General features: G+C 27.8%; 1 protein-coding gene across 1 annotated transcript; it reads left to right on the forward strand.

Moving 5' to 3' along the window:
* The first annotated feature begins 702 nt into the window (after positions 1-702).
* On the forward strand, positions 703-21,392 carry LOC113388243 (transmembrane protease serine 9-like). Its single transcript, XM_026625642.1, has 15 exons — positions 703-769; positions 1,009-1,177; positions 1,247-1,508; positions 3,726-3,835; positions 3,982-4,175; positions 11,616-11,711; positions 11,946-12,111; positions 12,207-12,468; positions 13,463-13,572; positions 15,140-15,335; positions 16,858-16,948; positions 18,051-18,219; positions 18,426-18,573; positions 20,474-20,580; positions 21,191-21,392. The coding sequence occupies exons 1-15, from the start codon at positions 703-705 to the stop codon at positions 21,390-21,392; spliced, it is 2,349 nt and encodes a 782-aa protein (XP_026481427.1).
* Positions 21,393-24,127: the final 2,735 nt, after the last annotated feature.

Here is a 24,127-nt window from a genome sequence, read left to right on the forward strand (position 1 = left end):
AGAAAATACTCCGAGTTAACATGTTCGTTCGTTTTCAATTATGTGTAATAAATCCTCTCGGAATACTTCTAATCACTCATAATTTAATTTGTTTATTATTGATTACGTCGATTATTAACACATATCGGGAAGTTCATGTAACTTGCCTCAAGGCTAAATACCAATACCAACTAGTTAATGTATTTTATTAAAACTAGTTTTATAATTATTAGATATAATTACGCAATATGCGATTAGATAGTTACAACAATAAAACATTTTAAAACATCACTATGACATATATTTTTTATAAGTGTTGCAATTCAAAACAAAATGATATACTCGAAAATATCCTTCTTAATTAAACTAATAAAAAAATAATTTTAAAGCAATTTGATAAAACAATCCTACAAAATTTTTGTCAATTTCATTATATATTATTCTTGAATTATTAATTTAGATATTGTTTTCATAAACATAAACTGAGCTATATTTTTTTTTTTTGTATCAAATCATATTTTAATTGCTTTAGTGCAGCATTATGTGTAGCAGTTGATTGAAAACTGTTATTTAAATAGGCGTATAATTAATATTGCCTAGTTTTAGAGTATCAAACTTTTATTGTTTTGTTCATAGTTTTCTCTTATATCATAATGTTTATACATTTGAATATAAAGTCAAGTCTAAATAATTTGGTTGTATATCCGGACAGGTAATATTAAGATGAAGAAACTTCAAATAATAATAGCGTTGATCGGATGCCTTCATTCTGAATTCTCGCAAAGTCAAAGTAAGTTTTATAATAATAATTGAATATGTAATTATAACTATATGTATATTTCAAGAAGATAAATTTATGAAGAAATAATTGATAACCCAACACTGTATATGTATATATTTTCTTTGTATTTTTATCATCAATATATTCTAAGAGAATTTAACTAGTTAGTGTTATTTTTGATAAAAATTATTATTTATTCAGAGTCATATGCAAATCAGAAGACAGTTTGTAATTCGATATTATTTTAGATGTTGGTTCCACTACTAAAGAAGAAAATAATCGCATCATTGGTGGAATGCCAGTGGATATAAAAAGATTTCCTTGGCAGGTATCAGTTCAATATGATGATCGTCATTTTTGTGGTGGTTCTATCATCGATAAAAGCTGGATACTAACTGCAGCGCATTGTATGGACATGTAAGTATCAAAAACTAACAAATTTTGAGATTTTTCATGTCACCCTTTATCACTTGTTGCTTGTTTTAGATTTGAAAATATCGAACTTGGCGACCACCTTAAAATTCATTATGGAAATAACGACTGGCAACTTGGCTTCGTTAATATTGTAGAAAAGGCTATTATTCATCCAAATTACAACCAAGTGACAGTTGATAGTGATGTGGCCCTTCTGAAGCTGCACTCTCCAATTACCTTCACAAATGGCGTTCAGAAAGTATCGTTGGTCGAAAAAGGTCAAGATCCTGCACCTTATTCACTTGCGATTATTACTGGATGGGGTGCTTCAACGGTAACAATTTAATTTGGGATAATAAACTTGAACCCAAAATGATATTTTTAACTTAGCGAAAAAGAAATTTATATTTTCATAAAAAACAATTCGCTAATTTTATGTTTTCTCGACGTTTAAAGCTATTCTGAATCGAATGAGTCAAAATTTGGAATAAGTATTTGTGTGTGTGTATGTATGCGAGCAGATTTTTGATTTTTTTTCGACGATTTCTCGAAAACGGCTGAACCGATTTCAAAATTTTAATGTCCATTCGATATATCTCGATGGGAACTTATCAGTTTTGCGCGACGATCGGCCAAGCCGTTTATTTGTAATTAGCAAAAAAAGTGTAAGCATTTTTGTCCACGTTTATAGCTCACTATCTTGAATCAATTTTAAAAATTCAAAAACCGACCAAAAGATATTGATTGGAAACGTGCTGATTAGAAGATAGACCGTATCGTTTTTCTGTAATTAACTGTTGGAAAAAAATCATCGATTTCTACAAAACTATTTTTGAATATGAATATTATGAATTATAGAAATATTATGGCTCTACTATATGCTAAACTATAGTTTAACTAAACTAAAAATTTATCAAAGTTTGAAAAAGTAAGTATAGTTTTTTTGATATTTGTTAATATTAACCGTTTTATTTGCTATGGCGATAGAGTACCTGGTCGTAGTAAACATACTGAAACATTATAGTTCAATTATAAAAATTTATTGAATTTTGATAATTAGCTTTTCGAAAATACTCCAAGTTGTGTTAGACACGTGTTCGATTTTTAGTAACGTGTAATAAATCCACTGGGAATACTTTCAAATCACTCATAAATTTATTTATTTATTATTGATTAAGTCTATTATTTACACATATTGGGAAGTTCATGTAATTTTCCTTAAGGCAAAATATCATATCTGGCGCCGATCTGAAAAAAAAATTAATCATAATATTGTTGTTATTAGTTGTTAAGTTTTAATAAACCATCGGGTTTTTCTCACCCCACTACCTTTTACTATCAATATATTTTTTATTAAAAACCTCTAAACTATCTTTTTTAATTACACTTTAAATTAGAGTTTGTTGATCACAAAACAGAATGCTCGCAGTTATTATTAGCGATTAGTTTAATTTGTAGAATAATAAACCCTTTTTACTACAAAATATTATTTTCAGATCTGCTGATTATCATTTGCTCCAAAAGTAAAAATTGGTTAATTATAAGACAAGTTATTCTCGAATAATATACTTTATTTTATAATTTCAGCTGTAAAATATTTGCCTATAATTTATAATGAGTAGAATAATAGAAAAGTAATTAGCATAATTAATAAATAACAATAATTTTTACTGTTTATTAAAAACTGTAATTCTCTCGATATAAAAGTCAAAATATTTCGACCAGATTAAAAGAAAGTGAAGTTTATATGAAATAACATCGTTCTAAAATAAGCAGTGTTAAAAAAAAATAAAGCAGTAGTACTAGGTATCTATTGACGTTGCATCAATAATTTATGAAGTCACACTTTCATAATTTCTTCTCAAATCATTAGTATAATCAACTTCCCGTTTCAAAGTTCATGAACATTTTGGCATACTTAGAAAAAAAAAGTATATGTGTGTTGTGTGTGGATACAATTTTTCCTTCAAGATTTTGTGCTTGGATTACTTAAAAAACATTCAATTCAAAAAATGTTATTTAGCAGTTAAAAATGATCATTAGACATATACACATAAAATTTTCACTTTTTTTATAGATATTTTCCTGGCGTTCCACACCAGAATTTATAATGTTTATAGTTTACTTTGATAGTTCAAACAAATTTCCTCGACATTTTCGATGCTATGGATCAACCGACTTCAAGGGGTTTCAATTTTCAATAAAGTCGAGTCTCATTATCAAAGTATTTGATTGAAAAATCTTTTTTTTTTATTTCAAATAGTTCAAAATAATTCAATTTTTTCAAAATAGTCGTTTTTTTTTAAAGTTTTCAAAAATCGCACAAAATTCTGTTTTTGTTTCAAAGTTTTAAAGCTTATAAAATTTGAAATTACGGTACGGAAAGTGCCAGCAATTTGCCAAAGAACAATGCCATGTCATTGGTTTTGTTTACATTGCGCTGTGGGGTTTGTTTACATTTACGATATAAATATATATTAAAGATAATAAGGAAATAAGTAAAATATTTCATTATATAACATATAATATAATAAAATAATTTATGTAACAGGAAGGTGATATTAGTAGTTCGCAAACTTTACAAGGAGGTGTAGTTCCAATCGTAAATAGAAATGAATGCAGAGTTATGAACTCTGAATCGTATGCTGGGGTAAATCAAAAGTTAGTATATAAATAGTAAAATTCGATAGAATTATAATACAATCGAAAATGAACTATAAAATATTTGAAATTGGATTTTGAAATTCAAAGCCATATCTAATCATTGCAAAATGACTTTAGGAACTTTATACGATTTATTATTTCAGTATGATCTGTGCTGGATACATTAAGGGAGGAATCGATTCGAGCTTCGGTGATAGTGGTGGTCCAATGGTTAATGCAAAGAATAAACAAATAGGAATTGTTTCATGTGGAACAGGAACTGCAGAGGCAAATGCACCTACGATATATACGAGAGTTGGCGCACCATCAATCAGAAGATTTATAAGAGAAGTGGCTGGCGTGTAAAATAATGATTATTTTTTGCGCATAATTATTTCAGATAATATTAAGCAAAGCTTGAATATATATATATATATATATATATATATATACATATAATACAATTATCAAGTTCAGAACATTCAATTTTTATTAAAATTGTTGATTCGTTTTTGGCAAAGGCAGGTACAGCAATTTTTTTTATTTTTTTTTTAATTTTATTTTTATTGGCCTCGCTTACTCGAGCATTTAGCCACCTACATTATTCTATACAATCATATATCCTATACAATCTTCAATTTTTATACTATCTTCTTCATATAATCCTATTCTTCTATACTTCTTAACTTATCTTCATTCTTCTTTACTATCTTCTCATTTCATCTTCTAACCACATATTTATTCTTCTTCTATACTTCTCATTTCTTCTTCTAAATTCTTCTTACTTCAATTCATTTTTAATTCTAATTCTCCAATTTTTATACATTTTGATTTTACATACATATCTTTTTATTACAATTCACAATACTAGTTACTAGTTAATATTTTTTCAAATTCTTGCCGGAGATTCGAACTCGGAACCTCCAGCATGTGACGATGGCAAAAATGCTATGGCGGGAAGACGAGTAATATGCATTAGGTGAAAACTAGGGTTTATACAAAAACCGACATTTAAGAAAACCGGTTTTCGAATTTTAATTTAGCTAAAAAACCGGTTTTAACCGGTTTTCAAATTTTATATAGAAAATAAATTTTTGCTCGAATATTCTGTAATTTATCCGCAAATTTAGTGTAATTTAGAGCAGTATTTGACTGAATTTATTTATTGTTCAATTTTATAGATAGTAAATAAAATTATTTTCATTTTAATTAGTAGAACTAAAAAATAATAGTTTATCTTGATTAAATAACTTTGAGAATAATTATTAGTTATTCATGCATAGGAATTCACATATAAGAATGAAAATATTTTTATGATAGTAAAAGGAAAGTTTTCGAATAAATGAAAATAAGACATTAATAAATAACAAAAATTCATTAAATTAAAAGAAAAATAAAAAATATTAGATGCATGTTGATATCAATTTTAGTTTTAAAAACAATTAAGGTAAACTCGGGTATTGCATGTTCAGAGCAATTTTAATTAATTAATTTTAAACATTCTAATTGTTTTTTTGTTTAATAAATATGATTTAAAAAAAACTGAGAACGTCTATCGAATTGCTACTTAGATGTGTCCTTTGTTTACTCACAAAATTTCCTGAAATAGAAAATATTCTCATACTTGCGACCAAATTATGCTTAATTGTTTTTAAAGCCTGATATAATAATTCTAAATGTTTTGTTATTTAATTTATGGCTTCAAGGGTTTAAAACTCTTTTTTAAGTTTAAGTAAGACAAACTGATTTAAATTAATATATACATTGGTATAAAAATCTAAATTAATATATACAAAACCTTTCTGGGAACCATCACAGACTGATAAAATATCAAATGCTATTGTACCGATATGATTTCAAGAATCAAAATGCTTTCATCTATCTTTTATATTTGGCTATATTTGTCATTTTTTATTTATACAGTGAAAACAGACTTTTTTCATTAAAAAAACGGTTTTCGAATTCCATAATTTTCGCCAAAAAACCGGGTTTTAAAACCGGTTTTTGAAAACAGACAAACGACAAAACTTACAGCTTAGATGCAAATTGCATAATATAAAAATACAAATTATGCTCAAAATTCATTTAAATCATCAAAATAAATATATAGCATCATAAGTAAATCATCATTATCAGATATACCGCTAATTAATTCTCCATCAACATACGATTCTCTATTGCTGATTTCAACGTCTATGAAAAAATTAAGTTTTAATGCATTGATGACAAAATAAGTTTACAGATGGATGTTGCGATATTATTTCCAAAAATCGAAGAAGTTGTATCTCCAAAACTATTTAACGAAAATTTGGGATTAACAAAATTTACAACAAGGAGTATCTTAAGTTAAATATTAAAGATCAAAGTTGTTTTTTATTTTGTTTAAGCTTCGAATTGTTGCATTTTATTATACAATCCAATAAAATATGGTTTTATATTGCTTGTAATAATATAATAATATATGCAATATGTATGCATAACTCCACACTATCTACGTTAAGCCACAATCGCGTATAAGCTATTGTGGCTTAACATAGATAGTATAACATAGATAGGTCCATATATCAGAAGTTTTTTTGTATGCAAACTATATATAAGTATAATATATACATATAATTTATATAGCATAACAAAATATTTCATATCATTGCTTTTTGCTTTTCATGTTATATTAATGAAATATATGTAGGATAGAGCTGGCCTTAAAGGTCCACGAGTAAAAAGACCACTACCGATATCTCAAAAACCAGTAAAGTTAGGGATTATTGTATTTGGCTGTGAGCACTGTTGCTTAGTTTATGAGACCTTAATATAATTTTTAAGGTATACGTTATTTAATTGTTTTATAAGATGTAATGTTAATTTTAAGTTTGGTTCAACTTTTTTTATATATAACTTCTGAAAATGTGGGTGGCTAAAAAATATCAACGGAACATTCACTCTGGCAAAGGTAAAGACAATAAAAATAGCGTTTTTTCATTTATTTTTAACTTCCCGAAGGAGAAGTTTATGTTTTCATCAAAAAACCCGATTCGCTAATTTTATGTTTTCTCGACGTTTCAAGCCATTCTGAATCGAATGAGACCAAATTTGGAAAAAGTATGTGTGTGTGTGTGTGTGTGTGTGTGTGTGTATGTGAACAGATTTTTTGCCGTAAATCGACGTTTTCTCGAAAACGGCTGGACCGATTTCAAAAATTTGTGCGACGATCGGCCAAGCCGTTTCTTCATAAATGGCAGAAAAGTGAAAAATTTTTCGTCTACGTTTTAGCCCGCAATTCTGAATCGATTTTGAAAATTCAAAAACCGTTCGAAAGATATTGGTTGGGAATCGTGCTGATTAGTTTTTGGTAGAGATCGGCCGGGCCGTTTTCTTGTAATAAAGTTTTTAAAAAAACAATTTCGACGATTTTTATGATTATTTTTTGACGATAGATACCGTAGTCTTCTAGATCATACTAAAATATTACGGCCCTACGACAACTGGTTCAGCTTTAAAAATTCGTCAAAGTTTGCAAAAATCAGTATGGTCTTTTTGGCATTTGTCAAAATTAAACTTTTGATCGACGTTTTCTCAAAAACGCCTGAACCGATTTTGGAAATTTAAAAGCCATTTGATGTACTTCGGTGAGGACTATCGTTTGTCAGTTTTGTGCAACGATCTGCCAAGCCGTTTCTTTGTAATTTGAAAAAAACTTTTCGTCCACATTTAAGCTCATCCTACCGAACGATTTTAAAAAATCAAAAACTGTTCGAAAGATATTAGTTGGGAATGGTACTGATTAATTTTAGGTGAAAATCTACCGAGCTGTTTTCTTGTAATTAACTGTTGAAAAAAAGTGTTAAATTTTCGTCGACATTTAAGCTCATCCTACCGAACCGATTTTAAAATATTAAAAACTGTTCGAAAGATATTAGTTGGGAATGGTACTGATTAATTTCAGGTGAAAATCTACCGAGCCGTTTTCTTGTAATAAACTGTTGAAAAAAAGTGTTAAATTTTCGTCGACATTTAAGCTCATCCTACCGAACCGATTTTAAAATATCAAAAACTGTTCGAAAGATATTAGTTGGGAATGGTACTGATTAATTTTAGGTGAAAATCTACCGAGCCGTTTTCTTGTAATTAACTGTTGAAAAAAAGTGTTAAATTTTCGTCGACATTTAAGCTCATCCTATCGAACCGATTTTAAAATATCAAAAACTGTTCGAAAGATATTAGTTGGGAATGATACTGATTAATTTTAGGTGAAAATCTACCGAGCCGTTTTCTTGTAATTAACTGTTGAAAAAAAGTGTTAAATTTTCGTTGACATTTAAGCTCATCCTACCGAACCGATTTCAAAAAATCAAAAATTGTTCGAAAGATATTAGTTGGGAATGGTACTGATTAATTTTAGGTGAAAATCTACCGAGCCGTTTTCTTGTAATTAACTGTTGAAAAAAAAATTTAAGCCGATTTTCATGGAAATTTTTTTGGCGATATACATCATGGTCTTATAGAACTTACTGTAATATTACGGCCTAACGAAAAGTAGTTTAATTTTAAAAATTCGTCAAAGTTTGCTAAAATTATTATCGTTTTTTTTTTAAGTAGGATTAATGAAGTATATTATTTACACATTTTTTTTTGATTAAATCGATTATTTACACATTTCGGGAAGTTCATGTAACTTGCCTCAAGGCTAAATACCAAACCAACTAGTTCAATTACAATCTGTCTCATTTAGGACATTGAGTAATTGTTAATCTCCCGTAGGGCGGGTTATAGTAATCGCAAAAAAATTGAAAATAAAATTTTTTATATAGTTTTACGTTTCAAAGGTTTCTGAATATTTTCGCATACCTCAGAAAAAATGGATGTATGTGTGTGTGTGTGCGGATACAAATTTTTGTCGACGACATTTTGTCTCTATGCAGTTAAAGCAGTACGATTGCTTTGAAAAAAAGTTCAGAGTTTCCAAAACATTTCGAAATAAATTTTTATTCAATAAATCTCTTTTCAAACAAGTTGGTTTGGTATTTAGCCTTGAGGAAAGTTACATGAACTTCCCGATATGTGTAAATAATCGACTTAATCAATAAAATATAAATTAATTTATGAGTAGATTTATTACACATAATTGAAAACGAACGAACACGTTAACACGGAGCATTTTTAAGAAGCAACTTTTCAAAAATCATCAATTATTATATTTAAAGTTCAAGACCAAGTACTCTATCATTATACCAAGTAAATAGTCTAATTTTAATTTTAACAAATGTCAAAAGAACTACTCATTTTCTCAAATTTTGATAAATTTTTAAAATCAAACTATTTGTCGTAAGGCCGTAATTTTTCAGTAAGTTTAATAAGACCATAGTATATATCGCTAAAAAAATCCATAAAAATCGGTTTAAATTTTTTTTTCAACAGTTAATTACAAGAAAACGGCTTGGTAGATTTTTACCTAAAACTAATCAGTGCCATTCCAAACTAATATCTTTCGAACAGTTTTTGATTTTTTAAAATCGGTTCGTTAGGATGAGCTTAAATGTGGACGAAAAGTTTAACACTTTTTTTTCAAATTGCAAAGAAACGGCTTGGCAGATCGTCACACTGAAAAACGATAGTCCTCACCGAAATACATCAAATGGCTTTTAAATTTCTAAAATCGGTCCAGGCGTTTTTGAGAAAACGTCGATCAAAGGTCCAATTTTGACAAATGCCGAAAAAACGATATAAATTTTTGCAAACTTTGACAAATTTTTAAAGCTGAACCAGTTGTCGTAGGGCCGTAATATTTTAGTGTGATCTAGAAGACTATGGTATCTACCGTCAAAAAAATAATCATAAAAGTCGTCGAATTTTTTTTTAAAAAAACTTTATTACAAGAAAACGGCCCGGCCGATCTCTACCGAAAACTAATCAGATCGATTCCCAACCAATATCTTCCGAACGATTTTTGAATTTTCAAAATCGATTCAGAATTGCGGGCTAAATTGTGGACGAAAAACTTTTCACTTCTCTGCTATTTACGAAGAAACGGCTTGGCCGATCGTCGCACAAAATTGACAAACAATAGTCCTCATCGAGATACATTGAATGGTTTTTAAATTTTTGAAATTGGTCCAGCCGTTTTTGAGAAAACGGCGATTTACGGCAAAAAATCTGTTAGTGCACACGCACTCACACACATATTTTTTCCAAATTTGGTCTCATTCGATTCAGAATGGCTTGAAACGTCGAGAAAACATAAAATTAGCGAATCGGATTTTTTTATGAAAACAAACTTCTCCTTCAGGAAGTTAAAGAAAGTAATTTTTTGTCAAAAATTTATAGTTTCTCAAAAATCTAATTTTTTCAGGGTAATTTTTTTTCAAAAATGTTAATCTTTTAAAAAAAAATTTTGGTACGAGAAGTACCAGCAATTTGCCTTGAGGCACGATGCCATGCGCCCGACTAGTTTTGACTTTTATCATACGTATTTTTTGAATAGATGGCAACCCAGTAGTTGTCAAATCCAGTAATGACTAATTAACTATACTCGAAGTATTTTATCGACATTTTTTATATATATATATATATATATATATATATATATATGAGTGAGTTCTTGAGGGCGATACATCAAACTGTTTGATGTATCGCCCTCAAGAACTCACTCATATATTTCAACATCAAAATTAACTACTAAATCATATATATATATATATATATATATATATATATATATATATATATATATATATGTTTCTGGCCCAAGAATAGTGAATAAAAAAGTAAATTAGGTTAAACATAAGCAGTTTAACAAGAGATAAATTAAATTAATAGTTATTCGAATGATGAATGCTGACGAATATTTCTAATAACAAAATTTCAGATTAAGGTCATGTTCAGAATTACTACTGTAAATATTCCACCCATAAAATTTATATGTAGCATTGGTTGAATATTGTAGCTATTATTTTGTAAAATCTTTTTAACAATAAAATAGAACATTGAACTTGTTTGCCCTCTAGCCGTCTCAATTTACCATGCCTATGAGGTAAAAAATCAGGTAACAAATTTTTGAAAAAATAGCAACAAAAACACATTTGTACAATGATGAACTAGCTGGTATTTTACTGAACATAGTCAGATAATTGTTTGTTTGAAATGTATTATTTGTTTGATATAATTGTTTTAAAATATAATTGGTCAAAATCAAATTGTGCCCCGCCCTGCCCTATACCAAAATGTTCAGAAACCTTTGAAACCTAAAGATATGCTAAAATTTTCATTTTATATTTTTTGCGGTTGCAAAAACTTACACTACGGGAAGTTGAAAATTAAACATTATTTTGTGTTTAGCAATATTTTAATGTATTTTATTAAAACATGTTTTATAGCTTCTAAATATCATTTTCCAAACTGCCGTTAGATAAGGCACAGCACCAAAATATTTTAATAATATACAATAACAAGCATGTGATATATATTAAAACAATGTGGTACAAAAATCGATTATTTTTATCCAAAACTACGCACATTTGATAGATCAAATCACATAATTTTTGTGTTAATTTTATTATATATATTGTTATATACTCAAATTATTAATTTGGACTTTGCTTTCATAAACGTAAACTGAGCTATAATATTTTTTTTATCAAATCATATTTTATTTGCTTGCGCCATTTTGTGTAGCAGTTGATTGGAAACTGTTATTTAAATAAGCGTATAATTATTTTTGCCTAGTTTTATTGTTTTGCGTATTTTTTTTTATATGTCATTAGTTTTGTACATATAAATATAAGGTAAAATCTGAATAATTTAGTTGTATATATACGGACTGGTAATGTTAAGATGAAGAAACTTCAAATTATAATAGCCTTGATCGGATGCGTTCTTCTCGAACTCTCGCAAAGTCATAGTAAGTTTTATAATAATAACTGAATACATAATTATAACTATAAGCATGTTTCGAAATTGATTTTCCAAGAAAATAAATTATATATTATATTTTTTTTGTAATTTTAATATCTAAAATTTTAAACTTTTTAGTGTTATTACTTTTTAGTTATTTTTGTTAAAAATTATTAAAAATTATTACTCATTCGGACTCATGTGCAATTCAGAAAAAAACTCTAATGCTATGTTATTTTAGATGTACCGACTACTAAAGAAGGACATGATCGCATCGTCGGTGGAATGCCAGTGGATATAAAAGATCATCCTTGGCAGGTATCAGTTCAATATGATGGTCGCCATTTTTGTGGTGGTTCTATCATCGATCACATCTGGATACTAACTGCAGCACATTGTGTAAAACAGTAAATATCAAAACAATCTAATAATTTTGAGTACAATTTAAATGCTGCAAACATAGGGAATCATGTCACGGTTTGCCACTGATTGCTTGTTTTAGATATGAAAATCTCGAACTGGGCGACAGCCTTAAAATTCACTATGGAAATAACGACTGGCACTTTGGTTTCGTTAGTATTGTAGAAAAGGCTATTATTCATCCAAATTACAACCCAGTGACATTTGATAGTGATGTGGCCCTTCTGAAGCTGCACTCTCCAATTACCTTCACAAATGGCGTTCATAAAGTGTCGCTGGTCGAAAAAGGTCAAGATCCTGTACCTTATTCACCTGCGATGATCACTGGCTGGGGCCATACAATGGTAACAATTTTATTTCATATAATAAACTTAAAACTAACATGATATTTTGATTTTGACCCAACAAAAAACAATATCAAATTACAATATTGTATTGATTTTATAATTCGATAAATCATCGGGTTTTTCTCACCCTAACACTACTATTCACTATTAATATATGTTTTTATTAAAAATACCAATAACTATATCCAACGAAGTGCTCGTAGGTCATATTAGCGGTTAGTCTAATTTGTAGAATAACAAACCTTTTTACTACAAAACATTATTTTAAAATCTAGTAATTATCATTTTTTCGTAAATGAAAGTATTGGTTAAAAAGACATTGTAATTTATTTTCTCGAGTTATATATTTTATTTTATAATTTTAGCTGTGAAACATTTACCGATAACTTGTAATATGCAGAATAACTAATAATTCAGTTTTTGAGAGAAAGAACGAACGAAGCAATAATTATGCTTCAAAAAGCATTTCACTTTCATTGACGGAATAAAAAATTGATGAAATTTTTATAGTGGCAGGTCAGCGGATTAGGAGCTCTAGATAAAAAATGTTATTTAGAGATCAAAAATGATCATTAGATATATACACATCAAATTATCAGATAAATTATAGAGATTTTTGTTACATAAGTTTTTTTTCTTTGATCAATTTGATTCATTATTTGCGTTCCAAATCGAGATTTATAATGCTTAAGTTCACTTATATAGTTCAAACAAATTTTATCGGCAATTTCGACACTATGAATCAATTTATTTAAAAATTTGTTTTTTTTTTTGAAAATTTGCGAAAATTGCATATCTAATTTTTCTAAAATTTTAAAGCTTTTAAAAATTTGAGATTACGATACAGGAAGTACCAGCAATTTTCCATAAAGAATGTTGCCATGTTGCCAGTCATTGGTTTAGTTTACATTGCGCTGTGGTTCCAATCGTTTACATTTTTAAATATAATTAGAAATGTAAGTAAAATATAATAAAATAATTTATGTAACAGGAAGGTGATACTAGTATTTCGCAAATTTTACAAGGAGCTGTGGTCCCAATCGTAAACAGAAATGAATGCAGAATTATGAACTCTGAATTGTATGATGCGGTTAATCAACGGTTAGTATATAAATATATTAAACTTGACAAAATTATAATACAATAGTAAATGAAGTGACTTCACATTAAATGATGATTGACTTCTAGTCCAGTCATTTAAGCTTAAGATTAAGTAAGATACTCGGAATTCGAAATACCCAGCTGTAAGTCTGTAAATACTTGTATATAGACACCCTAAAGTTGTCTCAAAACCTACATATGGTAGGATGTAGATACCATATGTAGGTTTTGAGACAACTTATGGGTGTCAATATACAAATATTTAGAGATTTACAGCTGGGTATCTCGAATTTCGAGGTGAATTTACTATAATGACTGGACTAAGCATTTTTTGCCTGTGAGGCATTATGATCTTTTTCTTAGCTTTGGATTGGAATTATTAGTTAGTGTTGATTTTCTTATTAACACTTTCGGGACGGCACCGATTTCACAACAATCTCAAAACTCGATCTCATTGTGTATGTTACGCAATTTGTTTGATAAAAATTTATGGTCGTTGAAGGACATACATTTATAATATTAATTTATTTTGGATCATTTTTAAAAGAATGATGAGGTTCGAAGCAATTTCCAAAATGCATAGCTGGTTGATTTTGACATGTTTTACAATAAAATGTTGTTCGCCGCCTTCCTGCTAGTGCTTTTCTGTCAGAACAGACAATACAATCACTTTTTTTTCTATCGTATTTAGAATATGCCACTGATTAGTCAGTATATTTGTTCATTTTTTTGTTGCTATAATAGTTTGTTTTTTCTATTATATTGTCTAATAATTCATTTGTAAAATATAGGGCAAAATAACCTATTGGATGTCTTATATGGCTTGGCATTTGTAGTCGGGGTAAAACTCGATTATTGAAGGAGAATCGGCACATTCGCTAATGCCTTTCCGATCTTCATTTAATTTGTCGAACTTATTCTTCTTTTTGTTGGTTAGATAATAACATCATCACATTCATCACTATCGTCGGTGCAAATAGCAGTTTCATAAAATTTGTCTGTATGATTGTCTATTTGGAACTCATCTTCACTACTGCTTAATTCACAAAATTTACCAGTCATTTTGCCATATTTCGCCGCTCGGTCATTTTTAATATTTAAAAAAAGACTATATAGCAAAGAAAATGGCTAAAAATTTTACTAAAATAAATTAAAATTATTTTCAAAATATAACACTGTTTATCACTGCCATATGTGATTTATTCAACGTTTCGATTCAAACTGAGTCATTGTTTATAAAATAGCCTGTGCCTGAAAGAGTATGTTTGTCCACTCAGGTGGACAGCCGTCCCCAAAGTGTTAAAGTTCAAACTATATCAAGTTTAACAAAAAACTATATCAGTATTTAAGTTTTTGTTTTTTATTGGTTGGGTTGATTAAATAATGACCCATATATCATATGTCAAAACGTGTGATCAACATAGAACGTTTTTCTTTTCTCTTTTTTTGAATTCGACAAATGGACTGCAAATTAATGGGTATAACCTATGAAATACCAGATCTAATCACATGGAAAATAACTATATATATATATATATATATATACTTTATGTAATTTATTTTTTAGTATGATCTGTGCTGGATTTGTCAAAGGAGGAGTCGATTCGTGCCAAGGTGATAGTGGTGGTCCAATGGTTAATGCTAGGAAAAAACAAATAGGAATTGTTTCATGGGGAATAGGATGCGCAGATTCTAATGCTCCTGGGATATATACGAGAGTTGGCGCACCAGCAATCAGAGAATTTATAAAAGAAGTGTCTGGGGTGTAAATAATGTTTTTGTACTAAATTAAATAAATTTACATTGCGCCTAATTATTTCAGATGCTATTAAATAAAGCTTATATATATATATATATATATATATATATATATATATATATATATGTCAGTAACTATATTATGATATTAAAGAAAATCGTTCCTTAATCAAGCCTATAACTTGTAATGATAATACAAAATGCTTGCCACCATCAATATCAGTGGGAAATTATGAATCACCGTGGTACGACGTGGCTATCAAGAAATAAACGGCAATGTTTGAAAATTCATAACATTAGTATTTTTTTTTATTGATTGTGAGCATTGTTGTTTAGTTTATGAGACCTTAATATAATTTTTGAGGTATACGTTATTTATTTGTTTTATAACATGTAATGATAATTTTAAGTTATTAGATTCAACAGTTTTTTGTAATATAACCTCTAAAAAAGCTTGCATGTGGGTGTCTAAAAAGGATCAACAGAACTTTTACAATGACAAAGGTGTAAACAATAAAAAAGAAAATTAGGTTAAAAACAAGCAGTTTAACAAGAGATAAATAAAATAAATAGTTAATACAACTCTGCTGATAAATATTTCTGACAAAACTCCAGATTTAGGTTATTTTCAGTGTTGCCTCTGTAAAAATTGCACCCATACAATTTATATTTAGCATTGGTTGAATAATGTAGCTATTATTTTGTAAAATTCCTTTAATATTAAAATAGAACATTGGACCTGTTTGCCCCTAGCCGTCACAAATTTCTCGCTTATGAGGTAAAAAGAACCAGGTAAAAGTTTTTGAAAAACAGCAAAAAGAAACACATTTGTACAATAATGAATTAGCTGGTATTTCACTGATCGTAGTCATATAGTTGTTTGTTTGATTTTAATGATAATCGGTTTGATTTTATTGATTTGGTTCAATTGCTCAAAGTTAAAATGTACCTTTGTGCTGTGCGCTACCCTTTACCAAATTGTTCAGAAACCTTTAAAACGTAAATATATGCAAAAAAAATATTTTAAATTGCTTTGCGATTACAACAACTTACACCACGGAAAGTTGAAAATTAAACATTATTTGTATTTAGCAATATTTCAATGTATTTTATTAAAACTTGTTTTATATTTATTACATATCGTTTACCAACCTGCGATCAGAAAAGGTGCAGCATTAAAATATGTTATAAATAAACTATAACAATAAAATAAACTATAAAATGCAATATTTCATAAGTGTTATAATTTAGAACAAAATGGTATAAAAATCCATGATTTTTATCCGAAACTACGCACATTTGACACATCAATCCTACAAAATTTTTGTGTCAATTTTATTATATATTGTTATATACTCAAATTATTAATTTAGATATTGTTTTCATAAACTAAGCTATATTGTTTTTTTGAAACTGTTATTTAAGTAGGCGTATAATTATTTTTGCCTAGTTTTGTTTTTTTGTAATTTTTTTCATATCATAAGTTTTGTACATATAAATATTAGATAAAATATAATAATTTAGTAGCAAATACGGACAGACAATGTTAAGATGAAGAAACTTCAAATAATAATAGCCTTGATCGGATGCGTTCTTCCCGAACTCTCGCAAAGTCAAAGTAAGTTTTATAATAATAATTGAATACATAATTATATCTATAAGTATGTTTTAAGAAGATAAATTTGAAACGAGTTAAATGATAGACCATCGCTGTATATGGATATTTTATTATTGTAATTTTAAAATCTATAAATTTTAACTAGTTTTATTACTTTTTAACTTCGCGTAAAATAAATTATTGTAATGGGCCAAAAATCTAAAATTATAATTGTTGCATATCCACACGTTTCAAAAGTTTCCGAACATTTTAGCACACCTCTGAAAAAATGGATATATATGTATGTGTGTGAAGACATTTTTTCATTGACGATTTTGTTCGTATGGATTTTCCGATTTGAATGATTTAAAAAAACATTCGATTTCTAGTAATGAGGTGACGTAATGATTAGTTTTTAACGATACAAGTCCAGCAGTTTCAGAGATATGGATCAAAAAGTGTTAAAATGTCAGTTTTTAAGAGAACGAATCAACCGATTTGAATGGTCCAAAAAACTTTCGATTCGTAATAATGGGTACTGATTAGATTTTGAAGAAAGGCAGGTCTACCCGTTTTAAAATATTTTTTCTTTATTTGATTTTTTTTTTTAGTTTTCACACTTTTTTCCTTTAATTATTGAAAAATAATTAGTATTTGAATTCTAATTCTATCTAAAGTTCTAAACATCACTTATATTTATATTTATATTTATATTTATATTTATATTTGTATTTATATTTATATTTATATTTATATTTATATTTATATTTATATTTATATTTATATTTATATTTATATTTATATTTATATTTATATTTGCTAAATTTATATTTGATAAATATGCTTCAAATAAATAATTTTAATTTTTTTGCAATTCAGTTTATTTAATACTTAGAAATATTTGATAATGTTCTTCATTTTAAATCCGATTGATTATGTTTTGTTTATTTACTTTCTATAAGATAAGAATAATGAAAGTTACATTATTTACAATAATCTATTTGATTGGTACTGGAAGTTCCTGCAATTTGCCTTAAGACGCGATGCCATACACCACTAGTTAGTTATTTTTGTTATAAATTATTATTTATTCAAAATAATGTGCAATTCGTTATTGTTTTAGATGTAGATCCCACTACTAAAGAAGGAACTAATCGCATTGTCGGCGAAATGCCAGTGAACATAAAAGATCATCCTTGGCAGGTATCAGTTCAATATCATGATCGTCATTTTTGTGGTGGTTCTATTATTGATAACAACTGGATACTAACTGCAGCACATTGTGTAAAAGAGTAAATATCAAAACAATCTAATAATTTTGAGTACAATTTAAATGCTGCAAACATAGGGAATCATGTCACGGTTCACGACTGATTGCTTGTTTTAGATATGCAAATCTCGAACTGGGCGACAACTTTAAAATTCACTATGGAAATAACGACTGGCATTTTGGCTTCGTTAATATTTTAGAAAAGGCTATTATTCATCCAAATTTCAGCTATGAGACAACTGATAATGATGTGGCTCTTCTTAAGCTTAGAGCACCAATTAACTTCACAGATGGCGTTCAGAAAATATCGTTGGTTGAAAAAGGTCAAGATCCTCTACCTTATTCACCTGCGATTTTCACTGGCTGGGGCCATACGGTAGCAATTTAATTTAAGATAATAAAATAAAACATCAAATTACATTACTGTTCATCAGCATTAAATCACATTTCAATAGACCAACGGGTACTTCTTACCCTAACACTTCAAACTATTTTTTAATTTTTTTTTAAATTAGGGCTCGTTAATCATTTGTAGAATAATAAGCCTTTTTTACTACAAAATATTATTTTCAGATAGGCTAATTATCATTTACTCGTAAAGTAAGAATTAGTTAATTATAGGTCATTGTAGCTTTGCAAGATTTAATTTCTCAAATAATATACTTTATTTTATAGTTTTAGCTGTGAATCATTTTCCCATATTCAAAAAAAGTGTGTACGTAAGGTTCACACGCGATTGAAGTAAAACTTATTTGCTACTGTACAAGATGGCATTTAAGTAAAAATAAATACATTTTATATTTCTAATAATAATACATCATATAACAATTTTGAATAATGTTTATTAGTAATATGGTAACACCCGTGATGCACACTTTTATTAGGGTCAACCAATATACACATTTATATAATGACAAATTATAAATTATAAATTATAAATTATAAATTTATAATAGCATTAAAAATATGCATAATATTTAAAAACAATAATGTAATTAAAGACATACTTCAAATGAGACATAATCGGTTTGTCATTGTAATTAGCATTTAGAAATGAACCTTCATTATAGAAATGAAGTAATTGCTGATTAATAAATTCTTTAATATTTATTCACACAGTGGATTATGTTAAACTATGCCGAAACAAATATTGTTATCGCAACTTCACTCATCATGTAATTATGTTTGAAGAACTTCATGTAATTAAAATTAATATACATTCATTGACTGCTTGTATTTTTTTACTTCTTCGCTGGCGATATAATCTCATTCTTTGAACAGCTGTAATATCTGTTTTGTCTAAGAAATATTTTCCATTTTAATTACTTCAAAGATTTATAGAAACTACAAATAATGTAAAAATAATTTCTAATCAATAAACTTATGTTTAGTACACGGCAAAATTCTTTAATTTGTTTTATTATTTTCAAGGAACAGGGTAAAATATTTTTTTAATTCAGGCATTTTTTTATTAAATCAATATTTGTACTATGATGTAACTTTAGAATGTTTATTTATCTATGCCGATTTCCTTGTTGATATCGGTACGAATACAACGACAGATCTCTATTCACATACACGACGACTAATCACGATCGACCCGTATGATCTCATCGAGAACGAATAACGAACGAATTTGAAATGATTTACACCCTAGTCGCGCCTAAAGAAGTTTCACTTCAAAAATAAATTTCAAATTGTTCAAAATAATACAATTTTTTCAAATTGTTCAAAATTTTAATGCTTGCAGAAATTAAGTAATTTTCCGCAATTTTCCTTAAGGCACTATGTCATGCACAACTAGTAATTGGTTTACTTTACATTGCGCTGCGAGTTTTATTTGTATTTACGATGCAATATATTTTAAATATAATTAGAAATGTAGATAATTTTTTTATCATAATAATATATAAGAGCCAGCGGTGACGATATCGGTTCGAACGTGAGCTAGCACCAACTAGTCGCGGGTTCGCGGGTTCGCTGGTTCGATTCCCGCTACCCCTAAGGCCCGACATCAGGCAACATTGATATTAAATTTCCACTTCAGGTTATAGATCTCAAGTATATCCTCAAGTGAAAATCGCCTCTCGTGGGTATAGTTGCATATATGTAATAAATATGTCAGCAAACACTAGGTGGTCAACCATTCAAAAATCCATATAATAAAGTCGAAACAATTACTGAATGTCCTAAGTAATAATAATAATAATAATAATAATAATAATAATAATGATAATAATAATAATAATAATATAATGAAATAATTTATGTAACAGGAAGGTGGTAGTATTCCGGGCACTTTACAAGGAGCTGTGGTTCCAGTCGTAGACAGAAATGAATGCAGAATTATAAGCCCTGAATTGTATGGTGTGGTTAATGAAAAGTTAGTATAGAAAAATTAAAATTTGACAGAATTATAATACAACCAAAAATGTAGTGACTCTAGATTAAATGATGTTTGACTTCATTTTCTATTGTTAACGGATAAGCTTTTTTTGGATTTGGGGCATTATGTCCTCGCTTTTAGCTTTGGATTTAAATTATTAGTTAGTGATGTTTTTTATATTGAAGTTTGTCAACTTCATTCGTCTCTTTCAACACACTTCATCTCCAATTACTCGTTTATTGTCTCTAATTACATTCTTTACAATATTCATCTCTATATGTCACTACGCAATATATAATCTACTCACACACACAACCTTATTCTTTTGTTATTTTATCCATAGATCATGTCAATTACGTCAACAAGTTTAAATATCTTTTAAACTATTATTAGCTTATAAGTTATTTGTTTTTGCCCTTGGTTGGAAGATGACACACATTAAATGTCAAAACGTATGATCAACATGGAATGTTTTTCTTTTTGCCTTTTTTTAATTCGATAAATGGGCCGCAAATTAATGAATATAACTATGAAATATTTAAAATATGATTTCAAAATACAAACCTGAAAATTGACTTTATATACATTATATAAATTATTATTTTAGTATGATCTGTGCTGGATATATCAATGGAGGAGTAGATTCGTGCCAAGGTGATAGTGGTGGTCCAATGATTAACGTAAAGAATAAACAAATTGGAATTGTTTCATGGGGAATAGGATGTGCACAGGCAAATTTTCCTGGGATATACACGAGAGTTGGCGCACCATCAATCAGAAAATTTATAAGAGAAACGGCCGGTGTGTAAAATAATGATTTTTATTGCTAAATTACGGTATCAACCAAATTAAATAAATTTGCATCAACACATAATTATTTAGATAATATTATATGGTATTAAAAAAATAGTTTCTTCATCATGTCTGTAACTTTCTCTCAACTACTTAATGCAGCTAATATATTGCATAAATGTCGAATACACTTCTAATAAAATGTAAAATTTGAAAAACAAAAAGTAATTTCAATTCTCTACTTGTTTATATAAACTAAAAAATAAATCATTAAAAATCATTTTTATATATGATAATATTTAAGTTTAAATATATAATTGTATATAAATATGTAAAGATATAAATCTTATATATTTACATATGAATATATAATTATATATAAATTTTATATGTAATGTTTAAGTTTAAATTTCATTCATACATCATTTATCTAATGGTAACATATTTTCAGAGTGAAAAAAATATGTTTTAATTTCTTAGGCATGTAACTTTAAAATATAACAAAAATCTACTTTCTCCTGGATTTCCGAAACCGTTAGACCTGCCTTCACACAAATTACTCCGTTCTCTCAAAAACTGAATTTTCATTTTTTGAATTTTTTACCAAATCTTTGAGACGGCTGAACATGCCTTGGCCAAAAACTACTCAGAATCGTCCTATCAATAGGAATCGAATGTTTTTTGAATCATTCAAATCGGTTGATCCGAGGACAAAAAAAAATATCTACGCCAAAATCTACACATACCTACAAGAAGCTAAAAATTTGTTCCAAAATTTTAATTTAAAAGTTTTGAAATCTTCCATACACATGAAATGTCCAATATACCAATATAAATAAATGAGATTGATTTTAACTTTTTTCTCGGAGTTCATTACGAAACAAAAAGAATAGGCAATTTTACATTTAACCTTTACCATTTAACAATTAAATTTTGTTGTCTAGTGTAAAATTTATAGTTGGAACTATGAAGAAATGATTTTCCAACCGGGTGTACAAAAAATAAATTTCTTCAGCAATTTCGTAAAATGGATTAAATTAAATGTTTTATTTATTTCATTATAATCTATGAAATTTATTCAGGCTTTTCTGCATGCACAGTAGTTAAAAATTACTTATTGTATAGAAAAACACAAACGGCTCTAATGACTAAGAAGTGTTAACGATTTATAAAATAGAAATTTATTAATTGCGTTATCAATTTAGTTTCAATTAAATTAATTCAACTTTCAGATTGTTCATTAATATTGTAAAATCCGTATTCAATTATTTGGAGAAATGAATATTCTTCTGACCTTGTTCACCTCTGACAAACGTGTAGCAGGCGCACGCATAAAAGAGCTTAAAGCACCTGATAACTGATAGGATACCAAAATATCTTTCAGGCAAATTTACATATCAATGTGGGTATTTTGAACTCGTATATATTAGTACAAACTGAAAACGCGTTATATATAATAATACATACATACATACATATATATATATATATATGTATATATATTTTATATATATAAAATTCTTTTAAAATAATGTATGAAAAGATACACCTCCTTTGATAATACTTTGATAAATCTTTTTGAGTTAAGAAAAATTTTTATTTATAAAGGTAAATGATTACAAAAATGATAGTAGTATTGTAGAAATAAATGGATAAAATGGCAAAAAGCGACGTGTCATTGTTTGACATTGTAAATAGTTTGACAAATGAGTACTGCCACGTGCCAGTAGTTTTAAGTCACGTATGAGCCTAGACAATATTAGACTATAATATATTCATAATCATGATTATAAATAAGAAAATATCTATATTATTATTGCCGAAATATGCAAGAAATTAAAATAATAAAAGATACAATATATTGATTATTTAAGTGTGTTATCTGGGACTCATTATATTTAAAGCAGTTCTACACTTAAGATTACTCATATTGATGTTACTATACATTTCGGTATAGACTGTAGTGTAAAAGACATTGAATTTTGACTAAATGGTAAATATCAGTATAGGTTATTAAATAAAAATTGGAACTTTTGAATTGTAGATACGGGTACAGGACAACGTCCATCTCGATCTATGTTTCTTTTCCGAACAATAAATCCAATAAACAAAAATAATTTGTTTTTTATAGATGTTTAATTACGACATGTCAGAGCTAGATATGTTCCATCATCAGATTGCTTTTGTTCACAACATTTTTATATAGACTAACTCTATTAATGACTCAGAATATTAAGTAAAAAGATTTTTTAATATAAAAGAATGGATTATGTTCCAGATAAAAGTAAAGAAAGGTATACAAAAATAAAAATTAAAAATTAAAAATTATAGAAAACAAAAAATATATAAAATTGACTAGCAAAAATTATTTACCTGCAATATTTATCTATATATCCATACAATATAAACTATTTTCCATCTATATAAACATAATTCAGTTTTATCATCTGGATGAAGAATTATTACGATTTTAATATATATATATATATATATATATATATATATAATGTGTATGAATTATCAAATATTCTACCGAGAGCATTCTGAGTATACCCAAGTGAATTTGTAGGCGTTGGTATGCGAAAACTAGAGTAAATATTTTACACCAATAAATTAAACTAGAGCAGTATGATGGCACAAAATTATAATTACAAGTACTATTAGGTATATGTTATCATAATTAATGAACGCATATAAAATGTAAATTCAGTTTCATAATATTCACGGAACAAAGGAAATAAATTAAAATTTA

Source organism: Ctenocephalides felis, unplaced genomic scaffold, assembly GCF_003426905.1.
Source record: "Ctenocephalides felis isolate EL2017-DRISC unplaced genomic scaffold, ASM342690v1 CF-g0.4_SCAFFOLD_03572, whole genome shotgun sequence".
NCBI lineage: Eukaryota > Metazoa > Arthropoda > Insecta > Siphonaptera > Pulicidae > Ctenocephalides > Ctenocephalides felis.